At 47.4% G+C, this 23948-nt stretch overlaps 1 protein-coding gene across 1 annotated transcript; it reads right to left on the bottom strand.

Moving 5' to 3' along the window:
• Positions 1-15: 15 nt before the first annotated feature.
• Positions 16-21183, bottom strand: MBTD1 (mbt domain containing 1). The gene is given in 19 exon segments (XM_061549535.1): positions 16-10479; positions 11303-11533; positions 11881-11955; positions 12971-13205; positions 13837-13919; positions 14485-14632; positions 14742-14846; positions 15261-15316; positions 15523-15652; positions 15654-15809; positions 16064-16152; positions 16370-16504; positions 16909-17026; positions 17652-17737; positions 17882-17993; positions 18128-18261; positions 18550-18747; positions 20453-20547; positions 21164-21183. Coding segments are annotated over 17 exon segments (2154 nt in total). The 5' UTR covers positions 18704-18747; positions 20453-20547; positions 21164-21183; the 3' UTR covers positions 16-10372.
• Positions 21184-23948: the final 2765 nt, after the last annotated feature.

The following is a 23948-nucleotide window of genomic DNA, read 5'->3' as shown; positions in this document are numbered from 1 at the left end:
ACCCGTTCATATTTACGCGATCTAACCCAAAAACCTCTTATGGATATTGGTCGTGAAAGCCTACGTGTTAAACAGAAAACTAAACTATGAACTATGTTTTATTTTACCATGTAAGGGCCCACGGAGCTATATCTCTCTTTTTCAGTGGTGGCCTGGCCAAAAATGATAACTCGACCAAGTGGCTTATCACGTGTACATTCATAGCAGCCAAATTATCTTCGCGCGTGATGTTGATTTTAAATGTGGAGGGGAAAAACATCCACGCGAGCACGGGAAGAGCAAGCCAACTCCAAACATATAGCAGGCGTCAGGGTCGGGGTTAAACCCACGACCTCCTGCATGCCAGGCGAGGTAGTCAACATCTCCAAGCCACGAGCATTGCTGCCTCAATGCTCAAGAGATCACTTTGAACGGGAGCAGCTGCTCACACCGGCACTGCAGAAAAGAGCAGAGCCATTTGACGAATGGACAAGGAAACACTTTAATTGCACCCTCATTTCTGAGCTTAGAAAGAGGATTCGATATTCCACGTTTGAAGAAGTAAATGGGACTTTAACAATCAAATTTTTATTTCAATATCCAACCCAAAACTACCGTGACAAACAGCACCTTTGTATACCTCTTGTTAACTTCAAGTACATACAAAATGTTTCACTATATATGTCCAATTCTACATGCTATAAAAAAATAAAACCTGCTGCGGAAAAATATCTGTGAACACTCAGATTTCCTGCTCTCCTCCCTCCCCACGCACCTCGCTTCAAGCGGCCCCGTTCATCATCCAAACATTGAATGTGTTAGAAAAAACACAACGCTGCATTTCCAAACTATTCCCGTAACAGTATGTACAACACACGGGGAACGGATGCAAGTGTAAGTCCTGCCGACGGCCCAAGTTGTGGGCACGCAACTTGATCCGCGCGGACGTGAGCAACGCAAAAACAAAAAGCGCACCGCAAACGCGGAGAACGGGAGTCCAGCAGCCTTCAAACGCCTCGTCCTCACGTGGCGCGTTGTGCGCCGTGTTTATGTCGTTCTCGACCCGACTTGTGAAAGAGCTTCATAGCTCATAGGAATCCTCCAGCACGAATACTGATTCTGACATCACACCGCCCTACGCGCCGTGACAGGGCGCGGACACGTGCGGCTTGCGTTCATGTGGAACGCTCCAAGAACAGCGGTGTCGATTACCCAACAGTTCGGGCAATGAACAACGCCACGTTATGGAAACTCAAAGTAGCTGTGGCTTTCACAAACCGGCGTATCCGCGCGGGGCTCTCGGCGAACGTGCCACGACTGTGAAACGCCAACTCGCAAGGCGACGTCGCAAATTGCTCGATTTGCCGAAGCAATGACACGTCCCATAAACACGTGTTAAGAGGTAGTCGAAATAATCAGTAGTTCTAATTGGGTGTGTGCGTGAGTGAGTCAGTTGCAAATCAGCTATACTTCTGGCACGGGGGAGGTGGGCTCAAAAAGAAGCGCACGCACATGGCTCAAACACGTGAAGCGATGGGGCGGCATCACCGAAACGGGGGACAAAGCCTGGGGGTGAGACGCATCCAAGCACGAGATCACGCGAACCGAGACAAGGCAGCAACTCGGAGGCGCGCAGCCAAGCTCAGGGCTGCTCGACGAGCCGGGCCGAGACAGATGAGAGGCATCCGATGTTGCGGATGTGCAAAGGGATGGAGAGTTCCACGGCCGTGGGGGGCGAAAGCAGAGCACGTGATGCATGGTCACATGGTGTGCGGCCATGGGAAGTCGGCGCAACTCGTGTCGATTCAAAATCATTTCACAAAATCAGCAGATTTCATGCGCGAACTCTCCACTATCCCAGGATCCAACACGGGGTTGGGAACCACTGCTGTTGAAGATGAACCGACTGCTGTACACGGCTTCGTGTTGTGTGATGACAAGAGAGAGGATGCAGTTGCAGACTGCTGGTCAAGCACGTGCGTGTGGATGTGTTGTGTGTGCCGTGTATAGATATGGAGAATGCACACGTGCACCTTGTGAACTTACATGCAAGTGACAGGGGGTTGGATAGAATCTGGTCTTTGAAGCACAGCAGCTTAAAAATACCATAGAAACTAAATTGCACCTGTTAACTTTGGCGATAATTTAGTAGTTTGCTGTAAATAAAAAAAACTTTACCTAATTATGATATATACACCGTGGTTCTAGATTTCTTTACACGTACATTTGCGACTGCAAAATAATCGATCCGGCAATGCACGAGTACAAATCTTCCATCCGAATCTTGATCGATTCTTGCACGCACCTGCATTTGTTCCGAAGACAATGGCAACCTCTTCCCAGCGCACATCTCAGAGTTGCATAGCGGCGACGACACCGGCATCGATCGTGCACAGCCATCGGCAGTGTTCGGCGAGGCTGGGTGAGCGCATTTGAAATCCACGGTTTACAAAGCCCGTTTTAGGTGCAAAATCAATCAAAAGGGAGCGATAACACAGCAGGTGGCGGTAAACGAGACGCGCATTATAGACACGGAGACGTACACGCAGAGCACCCACAAAGTCAGAAAACTAGAACTTGCCAGTGCATTCAGAGTAGCGGCAGCTGAGGTTGCGCCATTTGTCGATAACAGGTTTCTTTTACAATGCTGTTCCTTGCTCAAGTTTGCTCCACCGTATTTCACTTCATACCGTGTGTCACTCAGGAAATTCGGTCGGAGTTTGCACATAAAGACATCACACATTATGACGTGTTCTTAAATCGCTTTAACCTCACCTGGACATAACACCAAGTTGAATTCAGCTGGGCCTTTGCCGAGAAATTATGTAAAGTAAAAACGTAGCCCAGCATATTGTCAGGTCGGTCATAGCGAATGCAAAACACCCGCTTGCCTCTGTTATTTCCACGTTTAAAAAAAAAGCCAAACTAAATATCACACTGCTGAATGTCAGAAGGCGGTCGGGACCACATGCAGTTTAGGTTTCCCTCGCTCTTTGCGGGTTCTGTTTGCGACCGATTTCCACTTCACATTGACGCCGTGCGGCGATTTGAATTCACCCATGTGTGGTCGCACGTGGGACAACCTCGTGTGTGTGTGTGTACCGACTGTCACGTGGTGCATTGTGGGTCGGGTGACTGCGGTCCACGGTCGGTGGTTCGCTTTGTGCGCCCCTTTTTTTGGAAAGCATCTACCGCATAAAGCGAGGGAAGCCTCCACACAAGCACTCACCGTGCTATAGTCACACCAGTGAATGACATTGGAGAGCAACGTCACCGATGTACAACTAAATCAGTGCCGTACACCAGTGAACATTAGCGCATAGCCATGTCAAGTCGAACTGAATTCTATCCAGAACGGTTAACTTCACTGGAGCAGTACGGAACTACTGGGGATTGAATAATAGCCAACAGCAGTGCCCAGGACCTGAGCAGAGACCGGATTACGCTTCAGCTCAAGTTGAGCTGCTTTGGACTAATATGCAGCCAAGCATGGCAAAGCGAGCTCAATTATAGGACGTACCAATGGACCACAAAAGTTTCCACGTTGCTGCACAGAAACTTTATTTGTAACCAAAGTTGTACTGTAGAATTCTAATGTACCAGAGCACCCTGGCTGGCCTAATGTCAGTACGATTCAAGCAACGCTCATGCTGGCTAGTGAACCACACCCAAACGTCTCTCATTAAACATCGTCACCACCACGCTTGTCTCGATGACCCAGAGAAACAACTTTTCTCTGAAACGCAATTGCCCACGGGTGATGCAGCAACGAACATGGGGGGGCGCTCTCAAACAGAAAACGTCACTAAATCTTGACTTAAAGCTTTCGTGACTGCAGGAATTCATCGTCTTTGGGTCTTTCGGTAAAATCACGTAGATAGGTTTTATAAAAAAAACTACGTTTCGATCACAACACAAGCGATCGTCATCATAGTAGTTTTTTTATTTTTTATTATTTTGAACCCATCTACATGACTTTACCTAAAGACCCAAAGAATAGAGACGTCACTACTTGCAATGAATTTTTTTGATTTCCGTGGGGGGAAAATAAACTTTAAAACGAGATTTAAAACACAACAGCGCATTTCATTGTTATTTCAAAGTCCTCAAATAAACAAAACATGGATTAAAAACGACGTTAGTTTCATTTTCTTTCACATCGTGGCGCACGAGTGCTTGTCGCGGTTGAAGGCGATCCCATACAGCATCAAGGAATCACATATAATTGATCATTTATGCGATTTGCTGGACGTGTCTCAGCCAAATGCAATGTTCTTACCCCCAACTCCCAGACGAGCCAGGCACAGGGCACCAACATCAGGCCTCTCTTGGCAGTCGATGGCAGCAACCACAAGCCGGTAGCCAACAGCGCAATGGTGTCGAGGTAATCGGGTTTAATGGATCAACGCAAGAGGACAAGACAAAGATCCCCCTTAGAGCCTCAACAGATTGTTGGGGCAAGTGCTGTTAGCGAGCACCTATTAAGGCCGGCACGGCGCACGAGGGGTGGATGGCCAGCACCACGCCAGACCGCCTCCGCCTCCCAAGGTGGCGACGTTTAAACACCGCACCAGGTACTCTCGTTGGAGGCCTAGTCGACGTAGGGGAGGCCCAGGAGGCGCTTCAGACAATCGTCACTGGTGCTGGCCGTGAACGGGGATCGAACTCGGGTGGCCGAGTTCGACGCAGAGGGACAGGCTGGGCAATTCACCAACAGCAGCACCCTCTCAGATCTCATTCACGAGGATATGAAGCAACGACGTGGGCCCTGAAAGTCTAAAATAACCCAGTTAGCATGGTTTGCAGGAGAGGTAAGCAGGAGGATAAAAAAAATCAATGAAATACTTAAGTCCATAACATTTTTTGGGGTTGGATCGCGTAAATATAAATGTGTCGTTAAACCCACCGCCACAAATTTACAGAATCTAACCCCAAAAAAACATATACAGTATGGATATTGGTCGCAAAAGCCTACATTTCAAATGCTGAAGTGTGTAGATGTTAAAAGACACATTGAAATAAAAACTCAGCGCTTGCGTCAATAACACTGCATCAAATAGGAAATGTATTATAATACCGATGACTAATAATGTAAATTATGTACCTTGCTTTTTAAGGCAACGTTATTGAGCGTGTCGAGGTTTTTTTTGGTGCTCATGCACCAACGCAGCATCACAAAATTATTAATTTAAATCTTAAACAGTTACTCTGTGAACCGTCACAACTGCATGGTAAACGGTGTAAAAGTTTTTTTTTTTGGAGAGCGGGGGCATTTCGTGATCGAGGAATTCCAGAGCCAATTACATCGACCCCTGCCTTCAAATGCACGGCACGTTTAAAAAGTCTGTTAATGACCAAGCCTTGGTTGCATTCGTCTCGTCGTTGTCTCCTTCTGTACAGGTGTCACTTGCCCTGCAATCACCCCTTACAGCCACACTGCTTGGTCTGAAGTCGTCAATGTAATTTCAAAACGAAACTTTTTCGAGAAGACAAACAAAAGATACGTGTCTTCACGGAAATGGCATCAATTACCTCTCATTAACCTGCGAATGAAGAAACGCTGGAATTCACCCAAAAATAAAGATCGTCTAGCTATGCAGTGTGTTCACATGCAATCATCGGCCGAACACAATTCAGCTCATTCCACTCCAAATAATGAACGAGTAAACCACGTGGCCGACAGGAGCGTCGATGCGCATTAACTCCACGTGATTGTGTAGCAGTGGCCACACACCGCGGTGCAGTATTCACATCAGAGCCTTCCAACCATTCAACGTAGGCGAGGCAGAACGTTTTGCCCATTTACCTCGGTTTTTTGTCTTGCTTGCAACATTAACTTTGCTATAAAAAAAGAAAGTAGACTCTCAAAATCCATTCGCTACGACGAAGCGTCCCCAACCGGGCAGCCATGACATCTGCACCCACGTGGAGTCAGGTAAAGGTGAACAAAAACTAAACATCGCTGTATCGGATGGCGCGAGGTGCAAGCAAGTTTATCGACGCACGGCATTGTCGGTTGGAAAGCCCTTTAACCGAGACCATCATGCAAACAATTGACAACAAAAAAACAATTATAAACAGAATTATTCTTCCAAGGTCGGAGGACTCAAAGCACACGCGGACCGTGGAGATTTTGCGATGGATGTAGCTGGCAAGCGGCGACAACCCTTCACCGTTCAACGAAACGAGAGATACGCAGAAAATATTTTATCCACAAAATCAGCCAGCACTTGAACACAACCATGGGAGCCGACAAAACCAAAAATATTGAAATATTAATACCACCCACTTTGTCTTCACGTTAATTCAAAGCAGAAAGTATATCAATCATGACATTATCATCATCACAATACTCCAAAGTGTGAAAAACAAATGAGGATATTCACAGTTACATTAGTCCACCTGAACTACAGCAGGTGAGCCACCAACGACCTCAAATAGCTGCCAACGGTGAGAGATTTAAATACGAAATCTAAACCTGGTAATGGATCAAAGATCTCTTCACGCAAGGTCTAACATATCATTCAGCTATTTTAGTTTTTTTTAGTTTTCTTTGTTATTTTTTTTATCATCTCTGCGATATTAAATGTACAAAAATAAACACTAATTGTGTTCAATGCTGTAAAGACACAGTTATGTACAACGTTAAATGTATTAATAAGTATGACATGTCAAGGATTATTAAGTATTGTTACAATAATTGTTATTTACTTTGTATTTGGTATGTTTGAAAAATTATACAGTCCTATAGGATAAGACTGGATGGAATTCACGACAGTGTAGTTGCGTGTTGTATTTCTGTACAAGGTAATGCTTTCCTGCCGTTCACAATTCGGGTCAATAATAAACTCACGAAGAAAAAAAATAGGATAAAATAAAAAGTTTTCAGAAAAAAATCTCGTTCAATGTCCCTTCCTACGCATTTCTCTGCAAGTTGTTACAATACAAAAATAAGGAATAGTTCCGCAGAAAATGAGTGCGTACTTCAACTTGGAAAAGGAGCGAACGGTTAAACGTGTCGCAATAAGGTTGTTTTCGTCGAAAGATTTTCATTCGGCCGTTTCAAATTCCTTGCCATGCCGACCCGAGCACGAACCCCGCGACATCCATATCTCTCTCACCGTGTCTCTCTCACCCCGTGTCTCTCCCCCAGTCTCCTGCCTGCCCTCGTTTGTGGAATAGGATGGGGGGGGGGGGGCAAGGGAGGGGGCTTTGGCAAACCTCGCGAGGGCCAGTGGCGAAGTGCGACGATACCGTCCAGATTCCCCGATGGACAAAGACGCACGCACAATTGGAAAGTTTCACAATTTCATATTTGACATTTGAAGAAATTTGGTGCGTGCCACTTTAAGCCAACCGGCCAGAAAAAAAACTAAAAATGTAGTGTGATCTACATTTGAAACTTTAGACTTATTTCCTGAGGATGAATGTCTTGCACATATTAGTTGTAATGCTGTGCAATGCACTGCTGTACAGCAACTCCATGCGGATCGCCAGTCCTTACTAAAATCTCATCCTCTGGTCACCATCGGCAGGTCTTCTTTCTACCTTTGTGAGCTTCACCAGGCCACGCTCATGTCTGCAAATCACCCCCAATGCGAACTCAATAAAAATGATCCATTTTACAAGGCCCGGTCAATCCACTGCTGGATGAAGGCCTCCCGACACCTGTAGAGGTCAATGGGGTTTGTTCGACCATATTTCACTACGCCAGCCAGCAAGGGCTGGTTTAGGGAATCATAAATTGAGAAATTAAAATGGCACTTCCACTGAAATCTATTGCCACAGCAAGCAACTTTAACCTGTTTTTGTACTTCAAAATCTGCTCAGAATTTCAGGCTACCTCATTTCTTAAAGTTCCTTGAGATGCAGTCACATTCAGACACTTTATAAATCCAAATTACATTGCATGTCTGTGGATTCACAGATACATTACATTCTGCAAAACGCTCAACAGGTGTTCTCAAATCAGAGCTATCACTAATCATGCGAGGCTGACCGTTTTAACCTCACCACCTGTTATCGAAGAATTGCATTTGCACAATCACATACTCATGAATAACGTTGGAAATATATATATTGCCATTGAGATGCAAAACACGATTAGCACGGTTGGCTACGTACGGTGCAAAAGAAGTTCAAGATACTTGCGTACATAATCAGGTACGATTATTGGCATGGATATAGAAGCTCTTTACCACCTAGTGGCCAATGGGTCCAGCCTTTTGCAGATTTTGATTGAGAGCCAACTTCAGAACACCCATTCACTGGTCACTTAATTTGAATCCGAGCAGAGCCAACAACATGGATTGTCGTGCCCGCCGATGGGATACTACCTCTGCTGTTAAACCAAAATGTTTTACCACAGGATGGATGCCCCAATCACCGCTGTGAAAGGAAACACTTGAATACAAACTGGTATCATTCAGTGCCGTGCACTTCAGGTACAACATTCTGCCTGCTATTTGACCTCTCCCAAGGACTCGGCGTCGCCACCGCTTCAAAGGGCACTCAAACAATGAAAACCAAAAATCAGTTGAAACTAGAGATACGACACGGCTTTTCAAAAAACCAGGGCAATTACACGTGTGCTCTTCAAGCAATAAGCAGTCAAACTTGTACGTGCAACGGATGTCCCGGCCATAAACGAATCCAAAAACACTGCAAAAGCCATGCTCAGCTTTTAAACGGCTTTCTTTGACCGACAATCTGCGCCTTGCACAGCAGTTTAATTCTGGATTACGGCAGTGCGTCGCTACATTCGGCAGAACAAAATTAAATCGCCCGCCCAGAGTCTTCATGCTGGTGGTGAGATACTATTTCGTTTCCAATGCAAAACATTAAAAGAGACCCCCCGAACAATCTTTAACATTTAAACGCCCCTCATTTTTGAAAGACCGTGTGCACGTTTACAGCAAACCCTAAACATTCATCAAAAACACAAGAACTTACAAAAACCCTACAGAAAATAATCTACTGTTTTTTCTTAACAGACCAAGTGTTCTCTTCCGTCTTCCCAAATGTTGTTAAAGTATTTCAAGCCATTGGCCCCATTTGTACAAGAACAATTGTGAAAAAATACTCGACTTATTTCAGATTTTACACTCCGTTTTCTACAAAAGGCGGTACTGGATAAGCACCATAGGAATCAGATTTAGAAATTCTACTTCCTCTAGGAGATATAAACTTAACAGCCAAATGCCATTTTTATTGTAGCAAAAATGTACGCGATTCTGTACAGTTATTAGGGAGACATTTTAAATGGGATGATTCGATGTCACCAAAAAAAACATAAATAAAAAAATGGTGAATTTCACAAGACCATAAAAAACATTTAATTCAAAAAAAGGTATTACACATTATTGCCTACTCCATGTCTGGGCTGTCATTTTTGTTCCAAGTCCCAAACACAAGTAGACCAATGTTTTAAATGTAATAGATGCAACGGATATGGGTCTATACAAGAGTTCCAAGTTCATCGTGTGGGTCTCGAGCTCTTGCAGCTTTAAACAAAAGAAGAGTTTGTTTTCCAGTTTGTAAATATGTCCACGTGAAAAACGGCACCGCCAGTGTCAACGCTCGCCCTTGAATCAAAAACACAATGCGACCAAACGGCCACCAACGTTGAACCCCCTTCCCCCCCTGCCCCCACCTCGAGCCCTTCAAGGGGCATTGCAGCAGAGACGGGAAGTATGTACGCAGCACGGTCCTGTTGGCCGACTTGTCTTCGTCCCATAGCATTGGCCACGAGGCCTGAATAAGACCGGCTTGGTGGAACCTGCAACTCGCATTCAGTTTGTTTGTCGTGAAGCAACTCTTCGATTGCAGTTCATCGTTTCCACAACAGCCGAGAATTCCCCCCCCCCCCCCCGTGGCAAAACGGTTCAGCATACTGGCACAGCAACGTAATGTACCCCCCAATTTCAAAGCCACAAATTGGGGACACCGTCAAAAGTTAATTTAGGAGCACTTGACTTTTCTTCTGGGGAGGTGCCCCGCGGAGAAACTAAGAAAAGCAAACTCGCCCCTTCACGCTCACCCAAGGGAGCCTCCCAACCACTAAAATCGCACGCCACTATATTGGAAATCCACACCTTGAATAGTCGCAGGCACTTTTGAGCACTAAAAAGAACTGGCGTCAGTCTCGCTCCAACGAATATCGCCGACAAATGCCGTGGAGCAACGGGCACGGCGTCAAAACTCCACGGAGAAACCGACCGGCCACCATGTGCCCACCACGTGCCCACCACATGCCCACCACTGGCGCGTAGGTGCCAACGAAAACCTTGCGCGCCGTCGTGCGGCACAGGGCGGCAGGGCGAGGGACGGCTGCCGTGCCGTCTCGCCGACGTGGCGACGCACGCCATTTGGGGCGAGAGGGGGGGGGGGGGGCTCAGGGCTCCTGCTTGGTGCTGAAGAGCGCGAGGCTGGAGGAAGAGGAGGCTGCGCTCGCGCCGCACGGGGGGTCTGCGTCCATGGGCTCCTCCTTGACTGCCATCACTTTGCGGAAGGTTATGGAATGGATTTAGGCGAGCGGAAAACAAAAATAAAGAAGACGCATAAGAAATACAGCTTCAATGGGGAAGACGCAGGCGAGGCGCGTTACACGCTAACAGAAAACCGCACAATTGTAAAAAAAAAGGAAAAGATACATTTTAGCCGCACACCGCATATAAATTTTTACAAATAAGATCAACTTTATACTGCCAATATAGGTGTCTTCCAGTGGCCGTTCATAGCTCCATACATCTGTATGACAAAGCACACGATACCAGCCAAGTCCAGCCAAGTCCAGAGAGCACTGCGTGCGTACAGCAGCCTTCATGAACTCCACTTGGGAAACGGAGCCGGCACCCGCTGAGACATTGCGTTCAAATCCAGGCAATAGCCCATGATTAAACCAGCTTTACGAGTGTACCGAGTTGATGGTCTCAGTCCAGTCACCAAGGAATGCACAAAAATCCCATTACATAAAAGTTGGCGGTACATTTATTTCAGCTATGAAAATGAATATTTTCGCGTTCGATTGACATGCGATCACTCTTTTCACAGCATGAAATGGCGTCCTGCTAGTGGTTACAGAGGCCCCATTGAAGAGACTTCAGAAGTAGGTCTGTTACGTCAACTTCCGGGGAGAGGTGGGGGTGGGGCAGGCGTTCTCCGACAAGATGGGTTTACTGCTCAGCGTGAGAGTTCCAAATGGAATTTTTTTTTTCGATCTCATGACGTATGAAGCCAATGGGCACAATCGAAATGCAATTGTGGAGAAAAATAAAAACGAGCAACACAAAACCCAGTGCAGCGTGACTGAGCGAGTGCTCACCGTGCCCCTCCGGCCTGCGCTCGGCTCGGCAGTCCACGCTGCCCAGGGCGAGGCCGTCGCGCCCTGACGCAACCGCCTGTGTGGCCGGGAACGTCCTGCACGGGGGCGGCGCTGCAGTGCTCTCGTCGTCACGGACACCGCCCCCGGCCGCCGGGTACCGCAACACCAAACCTGGCGACTGCTGCGGGCCCCCCAGGGCTACGGGCCGTCGACCCAGCGCCATTTTCCTCTCTGCGCGGGACGCAATACACTGCGTTTGGCACAATGACGCTTGCCGTTGTTGTGCCCGAGCGCGCGTGAAGGGGGTTAGGCGGCCCGTACTCTTAGTCGAGGCTCGGCTCCTCTCAAGACTCGAGTAAGCCGACTCAGAGCCGTGCTTGACTGGAGCAGGCTTCGATCACGGCCCGAGCCGTGCTCCGGGTTTCCACGAGCCGAGCCAAGCCACGGCAGGGCAGCCGAGCGGCTCAAGCCAGATCCGAGCCGTGACTAAGGAGCTGAGCCGTGACTAAAAATACAGCCCCTTGGCAGGTGGAAGCGGCAGTCTAAATGAAGTTATTTTAATCAATTAGCTCACTCACTTTTCTTGTGTCCTTTGTAGCCAGATTTCGTTTTTTTCTTTTGCTTTGCGCCAGCGGGGTGGGGCGAAGCGGGCACTGTGGAAAATGTTGCGAGATGTTGCGTTTTTACCATTTTATACTTTCAATTGTTATCTTAGGCCCAAAGAATGTCACGCGCCTTTCTTGTTTTTTTTGGGGAAAATAGTTTGCAGCCATCAAAGATCGCAACAAAGCAATGGAACATGCCAGGAAAGTTATGCACTGTAGAAACAATACATTGCAATGGCAACATTGGGGTGAACATCATCTTTGTTGCATTTATGCACAAGTGGACACTGGGCTGTTTGAAACGCACAAATTTAGATCGCGACCCAAATACACACGCACACCAAAATAAATTAGCCATCAGACTAAATATTAAATCCTGATTGAGGGGGGGGGGGGGGGTTGACTCATTCCATCATCCCTAATGGATCAATAAAATAAGAATAATTTAAACTAGATCCAAAGCTTTTGTGACTGCAGGAATTACTCTTTGGTTCTTTCGGTAAAGGTCACGTAGAAAATAAAATAATATCATAGAATACGACGTTTCGCTTGCAACACAAGCAACCATCATCAGGTAAGAATGAATGATAAAACACAGACATGGGAACAGCATAGGCAGACACACATGCAGAGAGAGACAAAGACACACCGAGCGAGACACACACCTTGTGTGTGTCTTTGTGCGTCTCTCTGCATGTCTGCCTGTGCTGTTCCCGTGTCTGTGTTTCATCATTCATTCTGACCTGATGATGGTTGCTTGTGTTGCAACCGAAACGTCGTATTCTATTATTATTTATTTTCTACGCGACTTTACCGAAAAAACCAAAAAGTAAGAATCCTTTAACGCAGAAATCAACAGTGGTATTCCTATAGATATACTCACCCTCGACATAAGAATGTGGAATTTCCACCACTGGGTCAGGGATTTACAAATAAACAGAAGATGAGCACCAATGCTAATACAGCTCACTTGAGCACGAAATCCCTGTGACCTTCACGACGCCGAGTGAACGCCAGGGGTCTGAGAGAGGAGCACGGCCCAGGCACCCACCCACCCACTCACCGGAGGAGAGGGGCGGCTGCAGCTGGTAGCCCGTGAGCTCACACCAGCCGACAGGGAAGAGGTCCGGGGACTGGCAGTCCACCCACTGGTCGTACTCGTCCTCCCAGCCGTCAAAGTGGATGCGCAGCAACCGGTTGACGATGCGCACGACTGTCGCCACGCAGATGAGCCGCGGCTCCATCAGGTCCACCGCCTCCAGCTTCATGCCCACACGGAAGCCGTGGTTTGGGATTTCCTGCCGACGACGGGGCGGGCGGGCAATGTATGGATGTATGACACGTAGGCTTTCGAGACCCAACTCAGAAACATTTATGTATGGATGCATGTTGAACTTTTGCACCGTACGTAGCCAACCTTGGTAATCGGAGGTGCGGGGGAAGGACAACAAACTAAACCACAAAAAAGGGGTAGAAGAGGAGGAAATTTTACAAGAGGCGGCCTTTCCCACAGGACCAATAAAAGAGCGTATTGTTACCCCTCGGGGTCGCATGTGCTACCAATGATTTTCTCAAAGCATTTATCCGTAGATTATAATTACGTACGATAGCAAGGGCAAAGTGGTAGCTTTGGAAAACAGTCATTAGAAGTAGGGTACTGTAGTGTTGGATGGAGAATATAGTTTCAAAAGAACAAAAAAAGTGAAATGAAACATCCACAAAATATGAAAATAGGAAGTGCGTCTATGAAAGACAATATGGAGAGTATGTACGCTAATCTTTCTGCCCATGGCGGACAGTGGTACCATTTTCCTCTCCGGGTGGTACTGAAAAAGCCCCTTGGCTCAAGGAAATACAATTTTGGCGTGCACCAATAGCACCCTCTGTGGGTGATCAGTAGATGCACTCTAACGTAACCCTTGCACTCACCTTGTTGAAGAGGCTGACTGGAGCAGCAGGAGAGCTGGTTTCCCGCAGGTACTCAAACCAATTGAACGGTGTCCTGTTGTAACCTGATAGATTAAAACATACGTTGCGTTATGCGCATAAAGTTTCTAACACTTGCATCAATAATAGCTTGGAGAATTGGTAAACCTGTGCAACTAAAAAACATTAAGCTGAAAACCTCATAAGGTCACGCAACTGCAATAACCATTTGGATAATATTTCACGAATGCGGCAGCATAGATTTGGAACATCAAAATAAACCTTTAAAAACTTTTTCTTTTACCAGGTCAGGCCCACTGAGCTCTATAGCTCTAAAAATCGACCTAGCCACAAATGATAGCTGAACATCGTGGCTTATCATGTGGAAATGTATAGCAGCCAAATACTCAAAAACGCACATTTCTAAAATTTGGGGGGGGGAAACCAGAGGACCCGGAGAAAAATCCACGCGAACACAGGCAGAGACACCGCAAACTCCAAATATACAGCAGCAGCAGACGTCAGGATCGGGATCGAACTCATGACCTCCTGCATTCCAGGCGAGGGGGATAACATCTCGCCACCGATGACGGTACGGGCAGCGGGGATAGGCGGCGCACGCCGCACGCGTACCAACACGAACCCCCCTACCACGAGGTGACGCCAGCTCGATCTGGTTGATCTCGCAGAATCCAACGGGGAAGATGGACGGCGACATGGAGTGGTAGCAGAACCAATCCGTGCCGTCAGCCGCCTCGGAGCCATCGATGCCGATCATCAGAAAGCTGTCACCCAGCACCTGCGTGCGGACGCACGGTCGTCAGGAAGAAGTTAACCACGGGATTGGTAGCCAAAGGGTTAGAAGGCACGTAATGATGTAGCGCAGAAAGCAAGTCGGTGGACCCTGCCTTTCGAACGGTAGCCACGCAGATGGAGGACAGGTTTAGCGGGTCGATGGCTTCCAGCTTCATTCCTTCCCGAAAGCACTCCTGCTTCTGGGGCATCTCTTTCACCTGGATGGAGGCACACAACAATGACGCACACACATGTACACAAAACAGATACCAACAAGCAGAGCCATGAAACACACAAGCGTGCACACATATGGCGTAACACGATGCCAGATGGTTTGGGCATCTGTTAAGACGGAGAAGATGCAATGAGAAGAGACGTGCCAACAGCATAGGAGAGATTCAGTCGAGGGAGGGCGAGAAGGAAAGATGTGGGTCAAGATGAAGCAAGTGGAAGTGACGAGAGAAGAGGCACAGCACAGAAGCAGATGAAAAGTGAAAATAAGCAGCCGAACCCAATTAGTGATGGGACTTGGTAAAGACATGCGTAATAATCAACTCGGCTTAACAATGAATAAAGATAAATTGTATGGACATTGATGGATAGAATTCCAAATTAAATCTCGAGACACTCACAGTGGGGAACAAGTAGGACCCTGCATCTGAACTCCCATCGTGTTTCTTGGCTCCTTCTGAAAAGAAAAGCATCATGGCCAGGCCAGCAGTCGGGCGATGAATATTCGTGAAGGTAAAACGAAAGTTATTTTCACACGAATGTAATCTTCAGGCGTCCCGTGTGCATGCACGAGGGTTGTCGCAAGGTGGCGACAATCCTAAGGTCATTTTTACAGTTTTACCACCGTATTGCAATGATCGTTTTCACGTCGCGGTTGCGCACCAGGGCTCTTGTGCTGGTGCCCAACGGCCCGCGACCAGCCGATGGGGTGGATGAGCGGGCTGCGCATGTGGCACCAGAAGTCGTCCTCATCGCCACCAGCCACGCTCCCGGCGCCGCCCCCCGCCGTGCCCTGTCGCCACGGTGCCGGCGCCGTCCCTGTACGTGAGGCGCAGCCGGCCGCCGATCACACTGTCCACGAGAGCGACGCGTGTCCGGGAGATCTGCGCCTTGTCCACCACCTCCAGACGCATGCCGCGCTTGAAGGGAAAGCTCAGACTCTCCTGCACCTGGCGGTGGATGGGGGATGGGGTGGGAGCGGCATGGGCATGGCCGGAGAAAAGGAAAGCAGTACAACGGGTAGAAAGGTTAAGATCAAGTCAAGATTAAAGCATTTCGGAAGAGTGTTGGTCATGTCCTGCGGCACACCGCTATCGTCAACTAAATCTCGACGAGTGTGTCGTCCTTCCCCACACCTCCGATAAGCACGGTTGGCTACGTACGGTACAAACGAAGTTAACACGCGCAACTACGTCGCGCTTACCTTAGCTTGGAAGTCTGGCGGCAGAGTCTTGGAGCCCGTCAATTTCTTAACGAGGAACGCTTTCCAGTTGGAGCACCTGTGCATGATCGCTGAACAGCGTTCAACGCAGGCAGACGCACACACGCCTTTAGATACGCATCCCAACATCGTCCACACATTTCACCTGGACAATAAAGCACAGGCAATACAGCAAAACGTCTCATTGAAAAACTGGTCGTTGTATACATTTACACAAGTGATGCACAGGCATGAGAACGATACAATTAGTGAATTTGCAGTCTGCGTTGGCACTGCCCGCTGGCTTACTCTGCGGCGGGACAAGCGGCTTGCCGATGGTTGCGCACCAGCCGATGGGGTGCACATCCGGCGTGCAGAGGTTGCACCAGAAGTCCCGGCTGGAATCGCTCTCGTAACCCTCGTATCTGAGCAGACCCTTGTAACCTGAATTAGAGGAGAGGCAAGAGGTTAGCAGGGTGGGGCAGTGGAAAAATGCTTGTGCCTCATGGCAGGAATGGCCCGGGATGGATTTCACGACTCTGGTGCGTTTCACGTTCTCTCACTGGTCTGCATTGGTTTCCTACGGTTTTATCTCACGGATAAAAATGTTACTAAAACAACAATGCTGAAATATGTACCTGCAAATTACTTAACTTGGATTACACACAGCATCGTCAACCACCAACTATAAAAACTTAGCAGGGCCCTACTTAAAAAGCATCAAGCCTCAACGGAGGCTTCTCCTGGGTAAACAAGCGTAATAATAAAAATAGAATCTGGTTCGCGTGAGCAGCCGTGCAAGCAGATCTTCAGAGCCACGTCATAAACAGTGGCCACGTCACACTCACCTGCCAGCTTGATGACCCACGCGATCCAGAACACCTTGCTGGACACCACGCAGTCAGTGTTCACCACTTCCACCCTCATGCCCTCCGTGATGTCCCCCCAATGATCCGCCATGGGAGCCTGCAAACATCAACGAGCGTGGTGAAGGCAGAGGCAGCGCGCAAGCCGACGGGCCACGCTGCACGCGAGCTGCAATTCGCCACTGTGGAGACGGGGTTGATGGATCACACACACAGTCGTGAAACTCCCCCTCTAGCCGCAGGCGTCAAGGTTGCTATCTCCTGGCTTACCAGGAAATTACATCACAGCATGTAATTGAATTTCCATCTGTATGGGGATTTAAGTGTTACCCCCCCCCCCTCCCCCACTTGCTTAGGACATCTCCAGGTACTCAGGTTTCCGCCAACATGCAAAAACGCTCATCAATGGAATTGACCAAACATCCCTATATAGTACCATAGAGCTTGGCCAATTGTTGGCACCGGTTCTGGTTGCCTTCCCGCTTGTTTGTCATCTCCCGCACATTTAATTAATTTTCTCCGAGACCGAACAATAACTGTGCGCGTTGAAAAATATAAATTGATATGCTACGTGCTTTGCACACAGAGCATCAAGTGTACGAAATTACCGATTTAGAATGTAGAAATTCACAAAAGAACAGCAATCAGCAGTGTCCATCATAACCACCCTTCCAAGAGCAGGTATAAGAGAAATGCGTTGCCATTTTCACACGTCGCCCACTCACGTGCTTGAAGCAGCCGACGGACGCTGCGGTCAGACTGTTCTTCCAGATGTAGCGCCCCCATTCAAAGCCATCCGACGACGTTTTTACTGCAAAGATATTCAGACATGAAAAACGCAGGTTTCACTATTGCAAAGAAGATTTTAATTTCTTACCAGATAGGCTTCCACATTGTTTAACGTTTGGCTAGTGTTTTTTACTGGCCTAAACCATGGAGGCACAAAGAGGCTCACTTGATTTGCGCTTGGCCTGACTCTGCAACGTAGCCTGTAGCATGCTGCTTTGCGTTAGCTTGGGTGCCATCGGTTTTGGCAGCAGTTTGGCTTTTTTCGATGGCGATTTACCCTGCAAATGAGAAACACGGCCACTTTTAAGTATAATGCACTCACGTAACGCAGTTCAAATCAGAGAGGCAATGGAGTCTCCGATCGCCAATGTATTTTGCTCCAGGAAATAGGAAAACAGCAGCGTCAGGGCACCTGTAGGCGGGCGAGGACGCTGGCCTTCTTCGAGTTGGAGGAATAACTACGCGAGCAGGACACGCTGCAGAACCGCTTTGTTTTGGAGTAGAACGCGTCCCTCACACCGACCATGCCACACATTTCACAGGTAGCTGGAAAAAAACAAAATACATGTTAAACTTTTTAAAATGCCATTGTTCAATGACAAATTTTAAAAGACCAAGAGAACATCCATTGTCAATGTGGTCGTCTGAAGAATGCGCACAATGGTCCAACGAGGAACACGGGCCCATCCTCCACCACCTTACCCCGTGGTCTTCTGTTCAACCTTCCAGTCTGCCCAATCCAAACACACATGAGGTGCCCTGCGTGTGGGCCACTCGGGACAGAGGGAAAGAACGTGGGTCCCAGCACACGTGCACCCGCGCGGCTCCACTCACCCATGCCCGACTTGCCATCAGGATAGGTATACACCTGCCCATTGGTCTTGATGACGGGGAGGCTGGCCGGGGGAGTCTGCACCACCTCATCTTCACTCTCCTCCGAGCTGCTGCTGCTGTTGCCTCTCTCGTCAGAGCTCTCGTAGCTGTCCATCGCTCCGCCACTCGGTGCCGCGCTCACGCCGTCACCAGCCCCACCTGTCCGTGGGGAACGCGGGCTCACGATCGTCAACGCTCACGGTGGCTCAACGGATCGCAGTGACGTGCTGAACCACGAGTGCCACAACTCAAGGCAGCGAGACGATTGCAGAGCACTGCATCTCAAGGTGGCGAGCATGTTTATGTAATCGGCTTTGCCTATGCCACTTCCTTTATTTAAACAGCGAGAACCAACCACACTTCACAATTTAAACACTACGCGGTACTTTAAATGACCGAGTTAAAGATATTGTAGGTTACGCAAAGATAGTTTAAATAAGCTTAAAAATGTATATTCAATAAAGTGTTGCATTCATTAAAATTTTCATAAAATCTTCCTTGCCTCTTACCTTTCCAAATAACAAGTGAAACTTTCCTGCGTTTAAAAAAAACACCTTCATGTCCGACTAAACCAACCGCCCAAACCGGATTTTGCAGCCCATCAATGTCAGGTATGATACATCTAAGGAAAGAAAGTCACTTAAAGAGCTGTCGGCCATCCAATTCATCATAATTACTACACCCAGGGTTACAAAACTGGGTTGGGCTAATTTGCCTCGTGCTCGCACACATTTAAAGACCCCGCGCATAATACTTAGTTGTTTCTGTTCTTTAAACTGCTCTGCATGTTGAAAGGCTAAACAAGCATGTACAGTATAATCAACTCTCGAATATATTCCCATAACTAAAGGCCAACCACGTCACACCGACATAGGCAATAAACTACGTAAATAGTATATATTTGTTGGGGTTCATGCCTAAACTACCCAGCAATGTCAGTACACATCGTTCACATTGAGAACCACGAAAGGCCTTTAAACGAACAAGGTGTGTAAAGATAGCCGTTGACAAAATTACAGCATTAAATAAAGAAAACACTACAGAATTGTTCCATGTGGCAGATGCGCATGGTTGGTATTCATTCAACACAAGGTAGATTATTCGCACTCGCACGGTGTTTTATGTGTACATGCGAATATGGAAATGTGTAACTAGTGAACATGAGAAGCATATTCTCTACCTTTAGTTTTACATTGCGAGGGCAAAGAAATTCTTCGTTTACCAAAACATCAATCTCGTTGGTTCACGAAGTGACGATGCAAGCCATAGTGGGGAAGTTTGTTTTAATGTATTTAAAAGGGGTGATATGTTTATAAATACCCCATTAAAATACGGAACTTCAACAAAAACAACATTATATTTTATCGCACACATCTTGACCTATACGTATTACAATTTACAACTTTATTTGTAACACCATTCCATAACCGAAGAAATGCTGCTTCTAATAAAAAAAACTGTAGAGAAAGAATACAGAGCGATACATCACAGCGAGCTAATTTAGTGTTTTTGGCAAGCTGCTCGCTCACTGGAGACTCTCACTTAATTGTTTGAGCCACGGAGTCATTTGCGAATGATCACAAACACAGACGACACGTTACGGAAACTCCAATATCATCAAAAAGTAATAATGGTTTTATGTAAGCATCAAAATAACTATCCTCAAAATGCCGATCTACCCAGCGTGAAGCTGCATGTTGTTCCAATGCAGGATGGCAACAGCTTGGAGGCCTTCATTCAGCAATGGATTGATACGAATGGCTTATGACGATGACAGCACGACGTGTACTACTTACCACATTAAGCCCGCGACTGCTAAAGGTATCTGCGTGTGTAAATGTAATGAACAAGACAGGCCACATACCGTGTCATTTCGGACAGAAGTTTGAGCCTCCAATCGCATCCGCCAAGTCACACGTGGAGGCAGCAGCAGCAGCACAAAGGCGGTCCGTGTCGGTCCTGCTGCGTGGACATTTTCACAGCGAGACAAACAGCAGATCCAGCAACGGCGGAGCACATCAAGGAGTGTAACACTCAATCCCTTTCTAGTCCACCTCACTGTTTAACCTTCATGTACCACTTCTTTTACATCTCCCGCTTGCACAATCCCTCATGTATCCATCTCACCCCCCCCCCCCCCAATTCCCTCTCCTTTCCCTCGGTCGCGTTATCGCTCTCAACACAAGATAATCGCCCCACACAGAATCACAAGACAAAACACGATCGCACCGCACACCGCGTTAATCACCCCACACCTCCCTCTCCTCCTCTTGTTCTTCACGGTTGTAATCTCACTCTACTCCTCTTCCATTCACCCACGAGCTTCCCGTTGCGTTTCCCTCCTCGTGTGGATTCCGGAGCAGCACAATCGTCGCGACAAACCCACACACCAGCACCACATGTCGACTAATCATCACAAAACCCCCACCACACACCATCACCACAACACGGCAGCATCAGCATTCATAGCACGTCCTGGCCTTACATGGGGGGGGGGGGGGCAGGGGGGGGGGGGCGACGATTCGAATTAAACGTTAGGAAAACATGGATTAAACAATTACCAGAAACAGTATACATTGAAAGAGAAGCGTGGACATTAGCAGCTGAGCCACCAGGCAGCGGCAGCAGCAGCAGCCACAACAACAAAGGCACAGAGTTCATGTGGCGAGACAAGCCAGAGGAGACGAAACTAGCACTGCCGTGGGTAACATCGCGCACGCTTCCCGACAAGCCGAACAGAATACAAGGGGGTTTTATTTCCCCTCCCGCGATTAAAGCGTTTCACAACGACGCGTAGCGCTCGTATAAAGCGAGTGTAAAAAAAAATCACAATTAAACAAAAAACCACGGCATACAATAGAGCGATTGAAACCGAAGAAACTTGAAAAGCGCGGCCTTTACCCGGGACATGGGGGGGGGGGGGGCAGCGGCGGCGCCTCGCGGGCTGCGAGTGGCGGGGGGCGAACTTCACCCCCGGCACGCCGAGAGATCGCGACACAGCGAGCTACCGATGAGGACGACGCGAACAACAGCAGCAGCAGTAACAACAACAACAACAGCAGCGAGAAGAGAGTTAAATACAAAAAAATAAACAAATAAACCCCCAGCGCGTGCGCGCGCCACACGTAACGCGCGCTCCCATTGGCCGAGGCGCCTCGTCACGTGCCGTTTGTGGCCAATCCGCGGGCGCGTAACAAAACGGAGGCGCGCTTTGTGTTTTAAGTTTTAATTTTATTTTTAGTTTCACGGGTCGGATTTGGGCGATCGTGGACGGGAGGAGTTTAAATGTACACCGTGGCTTAATTCTTTTAATCGTTCTCGCGTCGTGTGTCTGCAGACCGGAAATGGTGCACTGTACAATGCACTGTAGTACAGTGCAGGGTGCTGTCATGTGCGCGTACAGTGCTGCTGAGATTCTCTCCATTCACTTGAAACGTCACGGGCCGTTTTGTCTCAGTGCCACGTTAAAGACCCTGTAGCTACTAAGTGCCACATTAAAGACCCTGTAGCTACTAAGTGCCACATTTAAGATCCTGTAGCTTGATAGACGCTTGTTTATTATCGCATTGTTCAGCTGCTGCGGTGATTGGCATGATCCTTGACCGCCCTCGTCATATGAATGTGGAATTTCCACTGCGGGCTCTTATATTTGAATCGTGGAGACTCGTTGACTGTCACGACGCTTCGAGGAAATTTGCTGTAATGACGCTTCATTCATCACAGCATCGGTCACTTGTTAAACGCTCAAGTATAGTTTAAAAGGTTTGCCAGATGTATAGGTACCCCACCAAAATGATACATTCTCGAGAAAACGTTTTATTTGTTAGCCTCTGCACGTCTCCAACCAATCTCTACAGTTTCTGAATTATCTTAACACTTTTTGATACACTTTGTACAACATAGCCTCTCCTGAATTTCGATTGAAAGCTTTCGTGACTGCAGGGATTCATCTTCTTGGTTCTTTCGGTAAAGTCACGTAGAATGGAAATAAAATAAAAATAAAACAAAATAAAATTCTCACGACGTTTCGGCCACAAGCTGCCCAGACAGCTGTCTTCACCTGAGGACGGTTGCTTCTGTTGTGGCCGAAACGTCGTGATAATTTTATTTAATGTTTTATTTGTATTATTTTATTATTTCCCTTCTACGTGACTTTACCGAAAGAACCAAGAAGATAAGATAGCCTGTCCTGTTCTTGCGAATAGCAATATGTTCAGGAGCTCAATGACTAATAGCTTTGATCACTATACAGGATTCAAGGATTTATTTGTTGAGAAGTCTATAAATGGATGGCTCTTTACGAGTTCTGCATATGCAGTAGTGATTTGTTCTCGTTTTAATGATTAATCCGAAAACCAGGCTTGAATAAGAAATGTTGGATGATGCAATAAAAAAATCGTATCCAAAAACAAGACGTCGCAGAAAATAACAATTACTGTGTTTTGGCAACGTAATTTTTTTTTCTTGAATTGATTATTATCGTAATAATCGTGGTTTGGAGGATATCTTCATCCAGCAGTGGATTGACAATGACTGACGAAGATGCTCAGATAATATTTGCACATTCTTAAAGGGAGAACGCTGCTGATGGCGACCACAATGGACATCTGTGAAAGAGCTTCATTGCCCATCGTATTACTCCAGTCGACATAAAGATTATAAGATTAACAAATTATCTCGTAACTAGCTTTTTTGCCTATCCAAGGACGGGTGTATATTGCAGTAAATCTGAAGCATTCGATAGAAAAATTGTTCAGCTCATGATTATTAATGAGGGGGAGGGGTTGCCCCATGTGGCGCGACAGTGCATAATAAAGTATTTAGTTCAGCTCGACCTTCTGCGTTAGTGTAAAAAGCCACCCACTCATGAATATTAATGAGGGGGGTGGGCTTCATGTGGAGTGACGTCACGCGGGGGGTGAGCCCCATGTGGAGTGACGTCACCCGCTAATGGTTATTGGGAAGGGGTGCGGCATGTGGAGTGACGTCACCCGCTCATGATTATTAATGAGGGGAGGGTGCGGAATGTAGAGTGCGCGACATTTGTGCGTTAGTGTAAATTTCCACGCGCGTATGAATATTAATGAGGGGGGTGGGGCTTATGACGAGTGACGTCACGCGCGGGACGGACAGACATTTCTGCGTGATTATCGTAGATAATATTGATACATTGACAGAGGTGGTGCACAAGCAGAAAGAGCAAAACACTCAACACATTTGTCAATAACACTGTGCTATTAACAAGGACATTTAATAGGCGACGTTCTATGCGATTGCCCTTCTTCATAGCACGTAAATGTGGAGGCTAGGGAGATAGAGTGGATTAGAGATGGGGACTGCACTTTACAGCGTAAGATTGA

The sequence above is a fragment of the Lethenteron reissneri genome, chromosome 10, assembly GCF_015708825.2.
Source record: "Lethenteron reissneri isolate LAM-NWPU_2019-01 chromosome 10, ASM1570882v1, whole genome shotgun sequence".
NCBI lineage: Eukaryota > Metazoa > Chordata > Hyperoartia > Petromyzontiformes > Petromyzontidae > Lethenteron > Lethenteron reissneri.
The sequence above is the reverse complement of the archived record's forward strand: the minus strand, read 5'-3'. Positions and strand labels throughout refer to the sequence as shown.